General features: G+C 39.4%; 1 protein-coding gene across 4 annotated transcripts in view; it reads left to right on the forward strand.

Moving 5' to 3' along the window:
- The window catches only part of tcf12 (transcription factor 12), a 182,944-nt gene that overhangs the window by 90,538 nt on the left and 71,885 nt on the right, over nucleotides 1-20,521 (forward strand). For all 4 annotated transcript variants that reach the window (XM_061881865.1, XM_061881874.1, XM_061881881.1 and 1 more), the window contains 2 exons: nucleotides 3,434-3,566; nucleotides 6,947-6,999. In XM_061881865.1, the coding sequence (XP_061737849.1) occupies nucleotides 3,434-3,566; nucleotides 6,947-6,999 (186 nt within the window). The remainder of the gene's footprint in view (nucleotides 1-3,433; nucleotides 3,567-6,946; nucleotides 7,000-20,521) is intronic.

Here is a 20,521-nt window from a genome sequence, read left to right on the forward strand (position 1 = left end):
AACACAACAGCATTACACATCCCTTAGTAGCTGGCCACCAGGTAGCCACACTGCTTATTGCGCAATACCTATGGTTGCCCAGAAGCAAGGGGAGAAAATCAATTTTTGAAAAATTAGAATCGATACTGAATCATACAACGTGAGAATGGAGATTTGAATTCAAATTGAATTTTTCCAACATTCCTAATAATCAGTCCATCCACTGATTTTGTTTGTAATGTACAAAATATAGATCTTTTTTTTTATTGAAAGGAATACATAAAGTTAACCTTCAGGTAGGCCTGGGTGATAAGGCCTAAAAATAAAATCCCAGGATTTTTTCACAAAAATTTGGATTTACGATTTTCCCCCCTACTTTTTAAATAAACCAATACATACATACACATGACAGAGGTAATTCAAAACAGGTTTTGCTCTTATTTTATAAAAAAAATTATAGTAGTTTGAATTGACGCTGCATACACTGCATCTTGCTCTTAGCAAAATTTAAATTTGAATAATGTTATTTTAGACAAGAAATCAACTGCACTTTGTATGCAATAATTTTTGAAAAACTATTTTAAGAGCTTCATCTGGTAGGCAAAACTTCTGCTTAATTAAAATACGTATGTAAACACAAATGTAACATTGTACATTGCATGCAAATAAATAATAATGTCCAACATTGAGATGAATAAAGTGCACATTTAAAACTTATGTCTTGAAAAAAAGTACTTCAATAGATAAAAATGTATCATTGCATGTTGCATGCAAATAAATAAACTCCAATGAATTAACACAGATACCAATAATAATTAAATAGTAATAAAAATCAATCGGATCACATAAAACTTATGTGTTGAATAAAATACTACTGGAAATAAAAATGTAGTATTGTACATTGTATGTAAATAAATAATCAAGTAAAACATTACTACTGGTACATCATTTTAGCAAGTGGATAAACGCAGGATTTTTCTTGAAGTTTCCTGGGCTCCTTGTTAGTGTGTACTGATGTTAAAGACAATGAACACTTTATTGCACATATAATGTATGTGTATATTGATGATTAAAATTTAGTATAATTCCACAAGAGTTTTGCAGCAGCACAAGCGCGTACGAGCTGTTGGGTTTAAATGTGTAAAGCGACTGCTTTAGTGATTGCTCTGTGCATTGTTCTCCATACTGTTCATCGCACCTTGTGTAAATGTTTTTGCCACAGTAAGCTGCCTCTTAGGTGGAGTTGTTGTCACGGTATTGTTCGCCTTGTAAAAAGATGCATTACCCCATTTGGCTCGATGCTGTTTCTAATGCTGGAATAAGTCTGTTGTCCTGCTGCCTTTTTTAAAGAAAGTGCAGTCATTTCTTCGACGCCTGTAGCCGCAATTCTAAAACACTGGCAACACTTTGCTTTTCTTTGGAAAAAATGTCTACCTCTCTTTAGCATTAGCATTAGCCATGTTTTGCTAGGCTTGTAGATTTCCACTACGGAAGGGGGTGGCCGAGGGCTACGAAAGCTCATGAAGGCAAAAGGAGGGGAAAAACATAGATTTAAAAAAAAAAATCTTCTGCAACAAAAAAACCTCAAATTTATCAATAAAATTAATAAATCGCCCGGGCCTACATTCAGGTGTTCAAAATGGATGGATGGGCCTCCACAAAGCTCGTTGGCATAGCAAATGTTACAGTGAACCCTGTAGGATCAGACCAAAACATCTTGTGTCTCACTTGATACCTCATAAGCTAACAGCTAAGAAGACATAACTTTGTTTTTCCAACCTCGGGAACGGAGAAAGTGAGTGTGAAGGAGTTAAAAATTCCTTAGAAAAAGTGGATGATATGCACTGAATCAACGAAAGAAAGTATCAAAAAACATGACCGAGATGTGCCGTGTGTGTGAGCAGCTGTCTTGGCGAAACAGTACCAACGTAGCCCTACTATTCTGTGACAAGGTGAAGCAGAATAAGTCGATAATGTCAGTTGGGGGAGTTAAAATCTTTTTTAATCAGAAACTATTTACCTTGTGATTGACTTACAGCCAGTACAGGGTGCCGTTCGCCCACAGTCAGCTGAGATAGATTCTAGCTTCCCGCGACCCTCAACAGGATAAGTGATGGAAAATGAATAGATGGATTGTTCTTTGTCCTCATCTAAAATAACATTTGTTCGGTATCTTTATGTACAGTATTGATATATTTTACAGTATATGTAATGCAATACAGTTGGCTCTCCCCCTGATTGATTTTTAGAATGCTCTGCACTAACATTTAATCTGGTCTTTTGCCAAGCATTTAAATCCATTAATTGAATTAGATTATTGATCTGTTTACCACATGGCTATTTGCCACCTCCCTTGACATGGCTAATGACCTCTCATGGTTTAAAAGGAAGTCCTGATGTGGATTGATTCACACTTGTCTTGTTCATTCACTTGTGCCTGTCGGTCTCAGGTGCATTTCACTTTCATTAACAGCTATCATTGTATCTCTTTGTCTTCAAACAAATCTACTTAACCCATAAGTTAACTCGATTATAAATCAGACATAGGAATGAATTAAATTCTTAGCAAAATTTGTTTTATTTCATTTTTTACAGCAAATTTGTCACTTTAGGGTTAAAAGTGTTTTTGGGTTAGAGAGATTGCCACAAGAAAACAATTATGCTCCTGCAGTGATTTTCTCTTGAAGAGTGAGAGCAGACAGAGTGGAGGCAAAGGTTCAATATCATTGAACAGAGTCAAGAGTGGATGTGGCATGGTGCATCTTTTGACAAGGTTGTCATTTTACAGAGCCAGTTTGTTCTTTTTGAATTACATTTTTGTCACCATGTCCAATAGTTGTAATGTGACTTAGCTTTTACACAGAGAAAATCCCTGTGCTACTTTCAAATGAGTCACCTAAATTATGTAATAATGTACTTTAATAAAACAGCTTTTAATTTAATTGCTTCTACTTCTTTAGTGCTGATGTAAGAAGAAAAAAATCCACTTGTGTTCATCCACTAAAAGGTTTGAGATGTGACAGGTCATTGTGTCAATTGTCAGCCTGAATAAGGGATTCCCAGAGGCACGTGTGCCTGTTGGCAAGCGAGCTACTAAACATAGATCAGATTTGTACTCGCCATCGTGATGCAACTCGTAGCAAATTACTCTTAATTACATCAGTGATCTAATTGGCCTATTGACCCTTTTCCCGTTTGTAAGCGGAAAAAAATATTAATGATAGGAATAGTAAAGGTTGCAGTAGCATTGTGGCAGTGAATACAAAAGTACATAACTCTTCAAAATTATATCACTTTTATATGACAGGATTTTGACCAGCTGTTTTTTTTAGCTGTTGAATTTTAATATTAGTGCCCTATTTCATTTGTAATAAGAAAACACCTTAAAGCATGGGTAATAAATCACTGCAAATGATTTGGCTTTATTTTGATGCATTTTTCTTTTCTCTCACAGTCGTCTGTCCGCTCGGATGTAGGACTGGCAAGTCCTAGTTCAGGGACAACGTCGACAAAGTCATCAGCTCCGTTTTATTCATTCAGCACAGCCAATCCCAGAAGACGCTCTTTACAGGATCCTTTACCTGTTGGTTGGTATCACTTAAGTAAAGGACTTCATGAAAACATCAATGTTCCATTAGGCATAACACATTTGTAGGAGTTTTATTTCAAATATATATATTTTTCTGCTGATGTGACAAACAAAAAATGAATCAAAATATTAATGATTATAACCGGGAGAGGTGGTAAAAAATGCTAGAAGGAAGAAAAACATTATCTCATGTTACCATTACTGTGGTACCTTAGTTTCTGTTAGTAATCCATAAAAATAAAAAAAAACTCACAACAAAGACAGAAACAATATTTCCTCTAAGAAGTAATACAAATTCTATAATTCAGTTTCACACACCCAAAATTTAGGAGTACGCCGATCGATTGGCCACCAATCAGTATCAGATGATTTTTGTGGAAAAGTACGTGATCAGCCTCTGCAGAATAATGCCTTTCAAAGATGATCATCTCTGACTAATACTTTATTTATCTTTGGACACTCAACTCACAGATGCAGTCACCAGCTTGGTTAATATAACCACTTCCATTGAGGCAAATAAACATTTCTTAGTATCTGTTTTGACGAGGCTGAACATAATTCACACAGTAAGCCAGGAACAGTAGAAAATGAGAGGTAAATAGTAGTTTGTATTTTTGTTCAGATATTGTGTACTATTGACTGCATTGTGATCAAACAATTGTATGTAATTAAAAAGAATAAGGAACTGGTTTAAACACTGTTAATAGCACTCACTATAAATATATTTAAAAATTGACAGTTAATACATGTAATCTGTATCAGTATCAGCCAGATACCGATACAGACACTCATAGAAGATCAGTATTGGAATCGGCTCCATAAAACTATTGAATAAGGCGTTCCAAAGTAGGGGGTCACATAATTTATTGTAAAATTGATGACTGGATGTTCTACTGAGAATAATGAAGGGTTTTTTTTTATCTCTTACTGAATATGAGTATCTGATGATAACAAAAAAAACTTTTTAAAAGCGCATATGTCTTGTTTATAATGGATTAACCTAAAAAAAGCATATTATGTTTAAAGCATAGTAATAGAACCTATTGACAAAAGTTTACATTTAGTAAATATAAGTGCGGATGGCGCTTGATTAGTCAAGGTTAAATGTATTATCAAGATTATTTTATGTATTAAAAGTATTTGATTGAAAGGGGACCTGAACTTGTTTTTGAATTGTATATCAATCACAATCCTTATGTGAGACAAGCACACTTTTAAGCATTCCAACTTGTAAATAAACGTTATTAACAGTTAGCTAACAATGGAGGTAATGGGGTTCGCTCCAATCAATTAATTTGCATTAATTTAATAGGGGCATCTCAACGTTCGCTGTTTCCTTCAACATCAACAATAATAATCATGGCATACTTCATGAGACCCAACAATGACTTATTTGGGGCAAATGCTGATCCGGAACATTATATATTTTTTGGCCTGGATAAGGATGAGCTACAAGTTTTAGAAACTGATTGATAAGCTGATGCAGCGAGTAGCAACATTGCTAAATGCTAAACAAGAAATACAAACTACGAACATAATAAAACAATTACTTACTGTACATTTCTGCTTTAACTGGGATGCCGACTGGTAGGATGTTTATATCATGCCATTAAGATGAACAATTAATTGTAATCCTTGCGCAGGTAACAAAAAAAGGAAAAAAAGATGGACCCAAACTAGAGAGTCTAAGTGGAATGTCAAAATTAACCAACGTCTCGGTTTATGGCCACAACCTTCTAATATACCAGTGAAAGGCATTATTTATAATCAATAATGAAATTTTACCAGCTCAGAGTTGATGCAACAGCTCACTAGCTCAGCTCAGTATGTCAATATAGCAGAATAAGATATTTACCTTCTATGATCACAGCACCGCTAAAAGTAGTTCCTCAGTGTTACCGCTTTTAAGAACAATATCGCTAATACTTGGTTAATATGCAGGTCACAACATGTCAATGGAGTATTTTGGGAAGTTTTTGGATCTTTTTTAGAGGGCTTTATGGGCGCAATAGAGTACTCCCAATAGCTGCATTGTTGGCCACCTCATAGGTGTATTAATCGTTATAATGCATACAAAAATAAAGACATATGTGTTCTTATCATGCTTACAGATTGTAAATGGTCGGGAAAAAAAAAAAAGTGTGGTTCTCCTTGAATGAAAAATATCAAGTGGCCCAAACAACGTTACAATATGTTAAATGTGGATCAATTAAGCGGTTTCATTATGGCATACATGATTCATTAACTACATGAGAGACTTTTTTAATAATACCATAGGATTTTTTTTTTGTTTGCATACATATTGAACTTGGTTTCTTCAGGACACTTGAACGCCTCATCACATGAGCAGCACATGGACAATAGGGAGCACAGTGCTTAATTGATCCTGCTCCAACGCGAAGAAAAGCGATAGACACTGAGTTGTTCAATTGGCTTTGTGCTTTCTATGATCAAATAAAACAAACACACATAATGCAATTGATTAAATTAGTATTTTGAATCCAAACCAAATCACACAAAAAATGGGGCGTACAAAAACCGAGTTACTACAGTACCTCCATGACAATCTCATTGGGGGTAATTTGTTGTTTCTTTTTAAAGGTTGATTATTATTAATTGTAAACAATTGTTTACCATTACTTAAAGTGGAAATATTATGCAAAACCAGCTTTTCTTACCCATTGGTAGCTGTTTTTGTGTACATGGGATAAGTGCACAAGTCCTGAAAATTGGATGGAGGCATTGTGAAGAATTTTTTTATACAATCTTGCCTTCTTTCATACTTTCTGCAAACGAGCTATTTGGAATTTGCACAATTTGTAATATTTTTCCCATTGGTGACGTCAGCGGATATCACCACATATGGTAAAAATTTAACCGAAGAGCTTTGCGCTAGTCTGCCATTGTAATCGGACACTGAAGTCATTGAGCTCCGTCTTTTCCTCTATCCTCTTGTTGTGGGGCAGACTGGCTCATACATTTGTAAATAGATGCCATACAAAAGCGCCTAAAACTACAACACGGCTCATGGGGAGAAGACACAAATGCATGTAAATTAGACCACCCACAAAAAGGGGCATCCTGAAGAGACAGTCAAAAAGTGGTTTGACAATGATCAGTAAACAATCAATGCAACAGCTTTGCCAAAGAACCACCATCACATTTTATGTAGACCACAAGGAAGTGTTTTAAATGCAAAACAGCATAATATGACCCCTTCAGGTTTGTAATTCCTAATAATCCCCAGGCAAAAAAGGCCATTATGAAGTTTGTAATGTATAGTTGGTGTTCAGGAGATAGGAGAAGTGCTGTTTTTATAGAGCTTCCTTGTGTTTGTTTGTGAATTAATAAATGTGTGTCTTTCATCTCTTTCCATAGATCCTCTACAAACAAAAAAGGTTCGCAAGGTCCCTCCTGGCTTGCCTTCATCTGTGAGTGGAAGATCATCTACCTCTCATATAAATAGATTTCACAGTGAGCTCACCTCAGCACCCGCACACATGTACACACACACACACACACACACAAACGCACGTATGCACGCACGTATGCACGCACGCACACACAGATCTTTGCTGATCTCCGACAGCCAACCTGTCAAGGCCTATACTCAAAAGAGCGCTGTTGATATCATCACCACAGCTCCTGGATGGGAGTTGCAGTTATACCTGTATTGTGTGTGCATTTGTTGTTTAGCACCACTGTGTGTGTTTAGTCACAAAGCAAAGTCGTGGCATCTTTTTGTTGTTGTTGAAAATACTTTTTGTTGGATTGTACGTTGAAAGCATGGTTTAAGTGTGTGTCTGTGTATGTATGTGTGTATACACGTGAGCACGGCTGAGGTGATTGATTTTCAGTGGTGCCCTGTCACAGTCCAGCCTCCTCACAGGCTCTCCTGGGAGAAAAAAGGCTGTCAGAGCGGATCCCCAGCTCTGCTCTTTTGATGTTTAATTAGTCATTACGTCGCTGAACAGGAGGACAGACAGAGATTAATAGCACAGAATATCTGAAAATTCTGCTGGTAATGATCCCGGCGGAGCAGAAACCATTAGGATGCAGAGAAGTGTGGAGCTCAGCTTGTGTTCATTTCGGCAGGGGGGTGGGGGAGGTGTTTGAAGTTCATTAATATGCATAAATCACTAAGTCAGATGTTCTTTTGTAAAACCTTAGTGAATTCACACTTTTTTTTAATTAAGTGCTTGCTTGAATTGCTTCTCGAGACAAATATTCCTTTCATAATTCAGAAAGAGCAACTGGTTTGCTAAACTCCAACTTTCTTATATCATTATTAAATAATATTTTTTGTTTCGGTAAAGGGCCTCTGAGACTGGCTTTACCTTTCAACGCTTTGATAATCGTCAGCTCCACTGCCGTTACTCAGAGATCAAATATAAAACAGGCTGCGGAACATAAAAGGTTGGCATGTGTTTTGTTCTGGTTGTGTATTTAAAAAGAAGTTTGTCAGAGGATGGGGTAGAGAATCCGTCTCCTGCAGCGGCAGGAACGCGTGCTTCCCTTTTTCTCTTAAGTAAGTGATATATCTGAGTCTGAGGTCTTGTCAGACGTAGGAGGAGGAAGAGGAGGAGGGGGGGCCAGGCAAAGAACGCTTGCCTCGCGGGTTACATCTCTTTGTTGTGTAAATGGACGCTGGTCTTTTATTTGTCACTACTTAACACATGGGTGCAGGTGTGCTTGTGTGACTCATAAGAGTACAATCAAGCAGTACAATGGTGTAGAGGGCAAAAACAGTGACAGAGCATGGAAGGAAATAAAGCTTCTTCTTGTCAATCAGTGCTGCTCAGGCGGTAAAGCTGGGAGCTTGGCAGGATTATCCCTGTTATTCTTTGATCCCATTTGAAAGAATAGAGATGCCAATGTTGAATAAAAGACTACAGACCTTTTGAGGACTTAAAGCAAAACATATAAGGCCAGTTCTTAATACATTTTCCTATAGATGGTGTTTTTGTTAAAAGCATTAGTAAAATACAAGGCCTTGTCCTCATGAACACAGGTACTGTATTATTAAAGATCATCATGGATGTTTTTAGTCACTCAACACTGAATTTTTTGGAGCTATTCATACATTTTGTGCCCAGCTTATCCAGTTCAGAGTTATGGGGCTTGAACACAAGACGGACTACACCCTGGACTAATTTCCAAGTCAGTCACAGAGTGATTTTGAATAGCATATTGAATGGGAATAGATTACACGCCAGCGGAACAAAAATCAGTTATGTTAACCAATACTTGGCCAGCGGTGACCTTTTTGGAAATTTTCTATGGCTTGTTTCCTTTGAATGATGTTACTGTGTGCACCTTTCACTTCGTATATTGGTTCATTTTTGTTTTTTTTATATAAATTGTGTGATATTCAAAAGATGCACATTTGAGTCGTCATTTTTTCTTCCACAATGCATGGACATTTTAACCTCGCTAGCAAACCTAGAACTTTGTGGTACAAACGTGTGATTTACTTAAAGGGAGCATTTCTCAAGCCATCCCCGTAAGTTCTCTTATTTATGATACTTATTAATATATTTCATATTGCGATTTATTTAACCAAGGTGTTTCTATAGCTTGTTTACTAACTCAGTTGTCAATTGGTCAATTTTAGCTATACTAATAGTGTTCCTCAAAGTTCCATTATGGTCCTCTCTTTTTCATCATTTGGGCTATTCAACTGGTAGCCCGCGAGTTTATCCATCCATCCATCCATTTTCTGCCGCTTATTCCCTTTCGGGGTTGCGGGGGGCGCTGGCGACTATCTCAGCTACGTGACAGACTCACATTTTTGCAGCAGATTCTTAAAACACTATACTGCTGTCATAGATGATTTTTCACAAGCTTTTTTGCAGAATGTCTTTAAAACAGCAGGAGGCCCCTGTAACTCTGACAGAATAAATAGACCCAAATCAAAGGTTAGCTCTGGAGGATGCTGGCCCTCCTCAATATATATATAAGATAGAGAATGGAGAACTTCTCCCTCCGGTCCTTAGCTTTCTGGAAATGTGGCTCAAAACAATTTACTTAAATATTCCTGCTCTAAAGTGTCCATTGGTGTGTATGTTAGTATGAATGGTTGTTTGTCTATATGTGACCTGTGATTGATGACAACCACTCCAGAGTGTACAGCTGTGAGAGGCTCCAGGCTCAGTGTTGGCCCTGTGATGAGGTGGCGACTTGTCCAGGGTGTAACCCGCCTACCGCCCGAATGCAGCTGAAATAGGCTCCAGCGCCCCCCGTGACCCTGAAAGGGATAAGTGGTAGAAAATGGATGGATGGATGGATGTATAAAAAAATGGAGGATGGTTGTGTCTACCTGTTGTCTTGGTACTGTGTTATGTAGGCAGATCGATTCTGTTACACTTAAGCCTTGTTTGCACCAAGCAGTTTTTGGGTCGTTATTTTTTCCAAATTTACCGAAGATGATAACTCATAGAGGATTTTACGCTCTGCCCTGTCAGGACACAGCCGTAACATGTGGGGTATCTACAAGGTACTGATCTTCCTTGGTATAAGTAGAGGATGTGCAGTGTTCATGATGGCTGGCAAAAAAGGACAGCTCAGGGATTCCAGCGGATGCCCTTGTAGAACTGAGCAAAAGTCAAATAGCTTTGGACTGAACACTTGGAAAAAAAAAATATATTTTTTGGATGGGAAATATATTTTTAAAATACTTGTGTACATGTGGACTAACAGGGAGCATAGGCAAGGTAAGGTGCCATGAATGTGTAAAGGAGTACTTGTAGGGCAATTAGATGGTTATCAGCTTAGTTCTGTGTGCGTGCTGCCGTCAACGAGTGAGCGGTGGCGGTACTGAGAAGTGCTGAAGCGAAGGCGCACCTGAAGCCAGAGGCAGCTGTGTGAAGAGCCTGCAGCGTGCCTGTTAAACCATGAATGCAGCTGCAGATGCCTCTGAAAGCTTTTGCTGGTGTAAGCAAGCGCAAAATCTTCACCAGAGACCTGAATAGATGCTTGATTAAAAAATACATTCACACACTGCTCTGATCATTTTAGTGTACACCTGGGAATTTTCATATTTATTTATTTATTTCATTCATAATCTTTTCTGCTCGCTTTTTTGTTTGCCTCTAAAAATAAATTATGTTTTAAATCAGACAGGCAATAGATTTTGCAGGTCCAAACATGATGTTTGTGTATACTTTGTGATGGGCTGAATCAAAATATTTACTGGAGCACTTCCTTGCTGCATTTAGGGTTTGACACTTCCATGGACCAGGATGTGAGGGTTATCTAGACAGGACAGCTGGTGATTGTAAACACACAACTGTTAATGGGTCTTTTTCATCTTATACTGTATATAGACAACCACCTCTCTTAGCCACATGCATACTGTCCTTTCCCTGAGGTTTCACGACACTATAAATGTGGTTGCATTTTTTGCAACTTATTATTTTAGGGAGCGGGATTACTAAAATTCATACCGTAGACAAAAAAGAATAACCTGTATTCATAAGCAGGTTTTCATACCTGCAACATATTTTTATACAGAAACATGCGGTCAGAAGATGCAGGTAACGCTTTGCAAAATAAAATAAAAAAAATTAAGATAGCATAATATACCCAAAAAAGCACTCGGGGAGCACATACCATCTGTAGGAATAGGAACTAATAAGATTTACTTGGTTCCAATTCCACTTTCAATCATGTTTCACGATTCAGTTCTTTATTCTGGATGTGGATAGATCGGGCCGTTTTGGACTGAAAGACGCGTGTTTGTTAAACCTAATAGCTAGCACGGCAATACTTCGCCGGCTACATCCAGCGGCCTGTGAAGCAGCGGAGTATAGTACCAGCGGAGGCCGTCTACGGAACAGACGCAAGCGGTGTGATCGGAAGCAGAAACGCGGATGCCGAGCGGGGCTTAAAACAAAGCAAAAGGCTAATCCCCACAGAACACCACTTCCCTCCATCCTGAAGCCGGATTTAAATGGAAGATACAAGCCTACTTGTCTAGGTAAGCAGTCAGTCAAGTTAGAACAAGTGTTTTCTGTTTGACTGACATGCGTTCTACTGAGGTGGCAAACTATGATGCGTTCAGTTTATCAAAGCACCAAGCAAACAATCGGAAAATTCCCGTCATATCAATTCCTAGATATGGTCGTAATTATTTTAAGTGCAGTACACATAATAAACACAACATTATTAATATTGCTACTACGGATAATTTGACCAAAAACTCCTTAAAACAGCCCACTACCTAAAATATACGTTTTTTAAACATAAGATCATTGTCTCCCAAAACGTTATTAGTTAATGAGGTCATCAGAGACAACAATCTTAACTTCATCGGTCTCAGCGAAACCTGGCTTAAACCAGATGACTTTTTTGCACTAAATAAGGCATCTCCTCTTAACTATACGTATGCGCATATTGCCCGTCCCCATAAAACGGGTGGGGGGGTCGCACTAATATACAACGAAAACTTTAACCTTAGTCCTAACATAAATAATAAATATAAATCGTTTGAGGTGCTTACTATAAGGTCTGTCACACCGCTGCCTCTATACCTGGCTGTTATTTACCGCCCCCCAGGGCCCTATTCGGACTTTATCAATGGATTCTCAGAGTTCGTTGCTGATCTAGTGACACACGGCAATAATATAATTATAATGGATGGGGGACTTTAATATCGATATGAATACCCCATCGGACCCACTGTACGTGGCGCTCCAGACTATAATTGATAGCTGTGGTCTTACACAAATAATAAATGAACCCACGCATTGCAACGGTAATACGATAGACCTAGTGCTTGTCAGGGGTATCACCGTTTCCAAAGTTATGATACTCTCGTATACTAAAGTAATGTCTGATCATTACCTTATAAAATTTGAGGTTCAGACTCACGTTCGGCAAGCTAATAATAATAATAACTGCTATAGCAGCCGCAACATTAATGCTGCCACAACGACGACTCTTGCTGGCCTACTGCCCTCGGTAATGGCACCATTCCCAAAGTATGTGGGCTCTATTGATACCCTCACTAACAACTTTAACGACGCCCCTGCGCGAAACCATTGATAGCATAGCACTGCTGAAGTTAAAGTCCTACTGAAAGGAGATTTTCTTATTTAAATGGGGATAGCAGGTCAACTCTATGTGTTATACTTGATCATTTCGCAATATTGCCATATTTTTGCTGAAAGGATTTAGTAGAGAACATTGACGATAAAGTTCGCAACTTTTGGTCGCCAATAAAAAAGCTTTGCCTTTACCGGAAGTCGCAGACGATGACGTCACCCGTGTGAGGGTTCCTCACATCCTCACATTGTTTATAATGGGAGCCTCCAACAAAAAGAGCTATTCGGACCAAGAAAACAACAATTTCCCCATTAATTTGAGCGAGGATGAAAGATTCGTGGCTGAGGATATTGATAGCGAAAGACTAGAAAAAAAATATAATAATCTCATTTTGGGCATTTCCTGAAAGTTTCATTACCATTTTCCCACAACATTTAGAGCAGTGGTTCTTAACCTGGGTTCGATCGAACCCTAGGGGTTTGGTGAGTCAGCCTCAGGGGTTCGGCGGAGGTCAAAACACTCATCGTGTGAATACAAACTTCTCCCTATCGGCATATTACGGATTCGGCAACGGCTGACTGATTTGCAGGTGTGTAATTTGTTGTGAGTTTATGCACTGTGTTGGTTTTGTTGTTTGAACAAGGTGATGTTCATGCACGGTTCATTTTGTGCACCAGTAAAAAAAACATGGTTACACTTTAGTATGGGGAACATATTCACCATTAATTAGTTGCTTTTTAACATGCAAATTAGTAACATATTGGCTCTTAAGTAGCCATCATTAGGTACTTATTGATGCCTTATTCGGCAAGGCCTTATCATAACTCTAACCCTGACCCTGACCCTAACCAACAACTCTAAGTTAAGTCTTTATTACTTAGAATATGTTCCCCTAGTGTCCGAATAACTCTAAATTAAGTCTTTGTTAGTTAGAATATGTTCCCCATACTAAAGTGTTACCAAAAATGTATAACTTTGTCTTGAATTTGAAAATAAAAAAAACATTTTATTTTTCACTAAAGAAGGGTTCGGTGAATGCGCATATGAAATTGGTGTGGTTCGGTACATCCAACAGGGTTAAGAACCACTGATTTAGAGTTATGTTGCTACACTAAACAAGGGTTAGGGCTGGGGCGTATGTCACCAGGCAGGTGCTTGTCGCTGCTGGCTTTCTCTGTATGTCCCGGCTACAGTGGCCAGGACATCCAAAAACAAATCACAAAGCCACTTTAAAACTAAAAAAATGTTTTGACTTTTCCAGCGAAGAAGCTGGAACAAGATAGGCGAGTGGACTTTGTTTACAAATAATGGTTAGAATACTAAATGGATACAGTATTAATGGAAATAAGTCATTTTTGTATCTAACGTGAATTATTGTCTTCTTTTTCTTGTTGTCATCTTATAAACAATATAAGAGTAATAAAAGTTAACATTTAAAAATATGCCCGAGCACTAGTCACCGGTAAAATAAACCTCACAACTTGTCACTGTTTTTTTTGTATTGGTGACAGAATGCATACAGCCCTGGTGTAACTGGGATTGGAAAAATACAGAGATAAAAAATTGGTGGTCCAAGAGGAGCTTTGAAAGGCTGAAATCATGGGTATCATAGCACCATATCAATAACATTACCTTGACCAACACGATTAATTTCCAGAATAGCAAAAGGTTTCATTGAGGTAGAACTATAATGTGTTACATTATGTAACATCTTTTACAATCAGCATCATTTTGTAGCTGTCTGCTGTTTTTATTTTCATTTTAAAAGTTTGCTACAATTTCAACTACAACAGGGTTTTGAACCAAATACCTTCTATTTTTCAACACAGACACTAGAGACGAGCGCCACAACACCCACCAGAAGCCCGAGGGGGAAATATGTCCTCATATTCATACCGGTGACAAGAGATAACGAGGCCAGAAATACGTTTGGGGGGAACACTTAATGGGAAGCGCCACATTTCACATATGCTTTTTCAGCATGGTGGCACAGGGGTTAGTGTGTGTGCCTCACAATATGGGTTCGATCTTGGGCTCGGGATCTTTCTATGTGGAGTTTGTATGTTCACTCCATGACTGTGTGGGTTCCCTCCGGGTACTCCAGCTTCTTCCCACCTCCAAAGACATGCACCTGGGGAAAGGTTGATTGGCAACACTAAATTGGTCCTATTATGTGAATGTGATTGTGAATGTTGTCTGTCTATCTGTGTTGGCCCTGTGATGAGGGGCGACTTGTCCAGGGTGTATATTGCCTTCCGCCCGAATGCAGCTGAAATAGGCTCCAGTACCCCCCGTGATCCCAAAAGGGACAAGCGGTAGAAAATAGATTGATGGATGGATGGATGTGCTTTTTCATGCGAAACGGGTGCCCCCCACGGATCGCGGAGCCCTTAGCACGGCGCGTGTTCTGTGTTTAGGGCGGGGCGGGTTTGATCTCTGTGAACATACCTGACTGACATGACAACGGTATTATACCGACAGCCTTTCACATCAATTTAATTCAGGTGAAACCAACATTTAGTTACGTCAATATAATTTAATGTTAACTTTATGTTGTCAGCACATTTCCGATTGGATGATGTTTAAAGTAAAAGTGCGTTAAGTTGTTTTCTGAAGTTGTAAAAGATCATATATTGAGAGAGGATGATCAACCGCATGGCGATCTACTGCATGGCGATCAACAGCGCGCACAAAGCTTCTACACAAAGCACATATGCAGTCAGTCATATCGTCTTCTTTGTGTCACTTAAAAAATACAGAGGACATGACCCCAGTGTCTTTAATGGTAGTTGCGGCCATGCATACAGCCTGTAATTGCACTAATTATTGCACTTTATAAAGTCAGTACTGAGATTAAAGGTCATAGCGTGTTGCCATTGACAGTCTGCTTTGCTGAGGGATGTTTATGGACAGCTGCGTGGGCACCTGTGTGACAGGAGCACTGAGGAGAGATTCTGCCGCTTTGGGGGAAAAGTTGCATCTCGCAGGATATTTATGGGTGCTAAGACATAATATGAATGTGTGTGCATGTCAGTTTATTTGCGTAAATACTGTCTCTGCTACTCCTACAATTCCCTGTCAAGAGCCACAGAGGCTTGATGTGACACTTTTCCCCAGCTACTGTGTCAGTGCGGCTTCAGGATAAAAGAAAGAAAGTGGTGGGCTCAGATTCAGATCCCCTCAGGGACTTTTGCAAGTGAGAACCCAGAGTTGAGATGACAGAAAAGATTGATGTTTGCTTTTGATGGATCACTCAGACATCCTTGTTTTGGAGAGATTTGAACTGTGTGGGCTGTAAATAGGAGGTGTCCTCCTGGCTCTGGGGCGGCATAGCTCGGTTGGTAGAGTGGCCGTGCCAGCAACTTGAGGGTTGCAGGTTCGATTCCCGCTTGTGCCATCCTAGTTACTGCCGTTGTGTCCTTGGGCAAGACACTTTACCCACCTGCTCCCAGTGCCACCCACACTGGTTTAAATGTAACTTAGATATTGGGTGTCACTATGTAAAGCGCTTTGAGTCACTTGAGAAAAGCGCTATATAAAAATAATTCACTTCACTTCACAAATGTTCTTACAAGGAAGTGTTATCGTAGCAAAATAATTTGCAAATGCGTATCTGAATCTGTGCATCTGTAATCCATTTCATGTCTGTGAACTAATGTGCGTTTCTATTTCTCGGTATGTGTGTGTGTGTGTGTGTGTGTGTTTAATCAGAGCTGTATGTGCATGTTTTAAGTTGTCTGAAGGTATTATGATGTGTCTGTGGGTAAAAAAAAAAAAAAAATCTCACTGTCCGTATTTCCCCGATTGGCTGTCTTTTACTTGTGACTTTTTGCTCCGTTTCTGCTGTTAGAGTTGGGGAAAAAAAATAAAAATGTTTGTCCATATTCATATGTAAATCAATCTGTGTCTAAGAACTATGTGCGTAAAAAAATGTGTCTGTCTGCAATGAGGTTCGTATGAAGCAGGAACCCTGATTGGCTGTCTTTTCACACGTGACTTTTGCTACACTGCTGCTGCGTAAGAGTTGGGTGTCCGTTCAGCGATTCAAAGTTGTAAAAAGAGTTGTCTCCTTGCCTTCCCTATACTCACCACAAGTCGGTGCCTTGCACCTACTGGCACTTGTGTTGGTGAAGTCAGTACTAATTACAATGGATTTTCCACCACTTTAAATAAATACAAGTTTAGCAGTAGTTTTGAGAGGTAGTCTGTACTCAAATAAGTTATCAGTAATGTTATGACGTTCCGCGTTTCCTACGTTATGGTGACTGTGAGTCCCATGGTCTTTCTCGTGGCCTCCTACCAGTTAGACGTGCACTAAACACCTTCCCAGGAAGGCGTCCGGGGCAATGCCCAACCCACCTCACCACATCTGGCTCCTCTCAATGCAGAGGAGGAGCGGCTTTACTCTCATTCCTTCGGGATAACAGCACACATCATGTAGTCACCCTACCACTAAGGAAGCCTCGCCCCCCGACGGAGGAAAGGCGATCATTTTGGCTCCGACACGAGTGCAAGTAGGTGCAAGGCGCCGACTAAAAAATGTAGCTACAATAATACTTCCATATTTCTCACAGTGTCGTTAGGCGTGTGACACTCCATACGTACACATACAATCAACAATGCAACGACTGGAGACAAATGATCGATTGTACTGCTGCAGAAACATGTAGCATGTAAGAAAGCTGTTTACCTCATTCTTTTTAGTCACATACAAGAAGCTTTTGGTTAGATAAAACCCATTTTGAAAGGTTTGTGGCAAAATTAGCAGGCAAAATACATTTAAAGGCCTACTGAAATGAGATTTTCTTATTTAAACGGGGATAGCAGGTCCATTTTATGTCATACTTGATCATTTCGCGATATTGCCATATTTTTGCTGAAAGGATTTAGTAGAGAACATCTACGATAAAATTTGCAACTTTTGGTCACTAATAAAAAAGCCTTGCCTTTATCGGAAGTAGCAGATGATGTGCGCGTGACGTCACTGGTTGTAGAGCTCCTCACATCCTCAAATTGTTTACAATCATAGCCACCATTAGCTAGAGCGATTCGGACCCAGAATGCGACAATTTCCCCATTAATTTGAGCGAGGATGAAAGATCCGTGGATGAGGATAGTGAGAGTGAAGGACTGGGGAAAAAAAAGAATAAAAAAAAAAAAAGGCGAGGGCAGTGAGAGCGATGCAGATGTTATTAGACACATTTACTAGGATAATTCTGGAAAATCCCTTATCTGCTTATTGTGTTACTAGTGTTTTAGTGAGATTATATGGTACCTGAAAGTCGGAGGGGTGTGGCCACAGGTGTAGTGACCGCCATTTTCTCACCGAAACCTGCCGGTTGACATGCGGTCGGGAACCATGTTCGCTTGACCGCTCTGATCCATAGTAAAGCTTCAACTTTGGGAATTTTAAACAAGGAAACACCAGCTTTGTTTGTGTGGCTAAAGGCAGCTGCAATACACCGCTTCCCACCTACATCTTTCTTCTTTGACTTCTCCATGATTAATTGAACAACTTGCAAATGATTCAGCAACACAGATGTCCAGAATACTGTGTAATTATGTGATTAAAGCAGACTACTTATAGCTTGGATCGGGCTGGAAAAAAATGTCCGCTACAACCGGTGACGTCAAAGGCACGCGTCATCATACTCGTCATCATACCGCAACGTTTTCAACAGGATACTTCGCGGGAAATTTAAAATTGCAATTTAGTAAACTAAAAAGGCCGTATTGGCATGTGTTGCAATGTTAAGATTTCCTCATTGATATATAAACTATCAGACTGTGTGGTCGGTAGTAGTGGGTTTCAGTAGGCCTTTAAATAAAAACAATTCTGGGCTCCTTCATGTAGTTTATATTCAAGAATTTTTTCAAGCTGGCTGACGTAATTTCTTCCTCGATGTTACAGAAAGTATGAGAATCTGTGAGCTGCTGTCTGCTCTTCTTTACTTACATATGTATCTTACTTGTGAAGACATTTACACAAAGTTTGGATTTTTGGGAGAGATATCTTTTCTGTCGTCTTCGCTTCCATCCATCTATGTCGCGTTGTTATTTGATTGAATCACGGATTGATTGATTGATTGATTGAAACTTTTATTAGTAGTACATAGTCCGTACAATTGACCACTAAATGGTAACACCCGAATAAATTTTTCAACTTGTTTAAGTTGGGGTCCACGTAAATCAATTCATGAAACTTGCGGTGCGCGTCTAATGAGCCCATGCTCTGAGTGTTGCCGAGGGAGGCTTGTCGAGCGCCTCGATCGCTGCACCGGGGAAAACAAGACAGGACCAGGAATTTCCCAGTAAAGAAGGACAGGAGTCATATCAAAGACTATAAAAATGGGACCCATTACCTCCCTGCTTGGCACTTAGCATCAAGCGTTATGGGGGTTAAATCACCAAAATGATTCCCGAGCATAGCCACCGCTGCTGCTCACTGCTCCTCTCATCTTCCAAGGTGTGGAACAAGGGATGGGTGAAATGCAGAGGGTAATTTCACCACACCTAGTGTGTGTGTGACTGTCAGTGGTACTTTAACTTTAAAGACAGGATTTCCCAGCAAATAATTGAAGTTTTGACAGGTAGGCAGTAGAGACGTACTGTGGGTGACCTGCACCGCATTGAACGGAGAGACAGATGTGGGAATGGCTGCATGAGCACCATGGTGAAAGCAGGTGAGCCGACAGGAAAATATTTCTTACAAGCACTCAAAGGCCCCGTGAACTATATCAAACATGGTTGGGGAGAATTATTGACAATTAGAGTATTTTTATTCTTAAATAGATAATAATAAAACAAATTGGGCTCCAGCAAAAAAATACATTTTCTAATGCAGGGCCTCGTGGTTAGAGTGTCCCGCCCTGAGATTGATAGGTCGTGAGTTTAAATTCCGGCCGAGTCATACCAAAAACTATAAAAAAAATGGGACACATTACCTCCCTGCTTGGCACTCACTTTCCCAGTAATGAAGGACTAGAGTCATACCAAAGACTATAAAAATGGCACCCATTACCTCCCTGCTCGGCACTCAACATCAAGGTTTGGAATTGGGGGTTAAATCACCAAAATGGCACAGCCACCATTGCTGCTCACTGCTCCCCTCACCTCCCAAAGGGTGAACAAGGGATGGGTAGAATGCAGAAGTTAATTTCACCACCCCTAGTGTGTGTGTGACAATCATTGGGGCTTGGCTTTTGTTTATTACTATCTACTTCAGTAATCTTTTTTTGTTTTTTTAAATGAAATACTGGTATCATATGTATGTATGTTGCATATGCTGATATAGTTATGTTGTAGTTGTAATAAAATAATAAAAAAAACAAAAGTGATTAACAAAAAGGCTGGTACAGTATTTGTCGAAATACCAATATCGGCAACAATAACAGGCCTGGCGGATAATCTCTAGTAGAAATATAGCATTTCGGGATCATATTATATGGTTGTATATAGTACATATGTTGTTTGGGCCTGGTGACACAATTGTAAAATTGGCCAACGCATCTGACAATGTCTTAGGTTCTATCCTGACCCCAGTTAGCAGGCTCCCTGGGGATAGTTTCATCAGATGGCAGATTATCTTGACGCTGCTGGTTTGACTGGGATGATGCTGAACAGTCACAGGCCTCCTCTGGGATCATGCGCTTTGGGTTTATCTTTGTTTGGGTTGTTGAAATGTACCACTGACATTAGCAGTTTGAGATAAAGGGACTGGCAAATAAGCCAGAAGCCTGACCTCTTTGATCTGCGAAGCAAGCAAGGAGTTAAAAGGACAAAGTGTCTGACAGTTATACGCAGATTAAAGTTGTTACACATGAGTTGGCTTGATGCAGGTTATTGATGCTGGGCTTGCATGAGTTTATGGCATTAATGCAAACCTTGATTTTAAATTGCTGGAAGGCT

The sequence above is a fragment of the Nerophis ophidion genome, linkage group LG02, assembly GCF_033978795.1.
Source record: "Nerophis ophidion isolate RoL-2023_Sa linkage group LG02, RoL_Noph_v1.0, whole genome shotgun sequence".
Classification (NCBI taxonomy): Eukaryota; Metazoa; Chordata; class Actinopteri; order Syngnathiformes; family Syngnathidae; genus Nerophis; species Nerophis ophidion.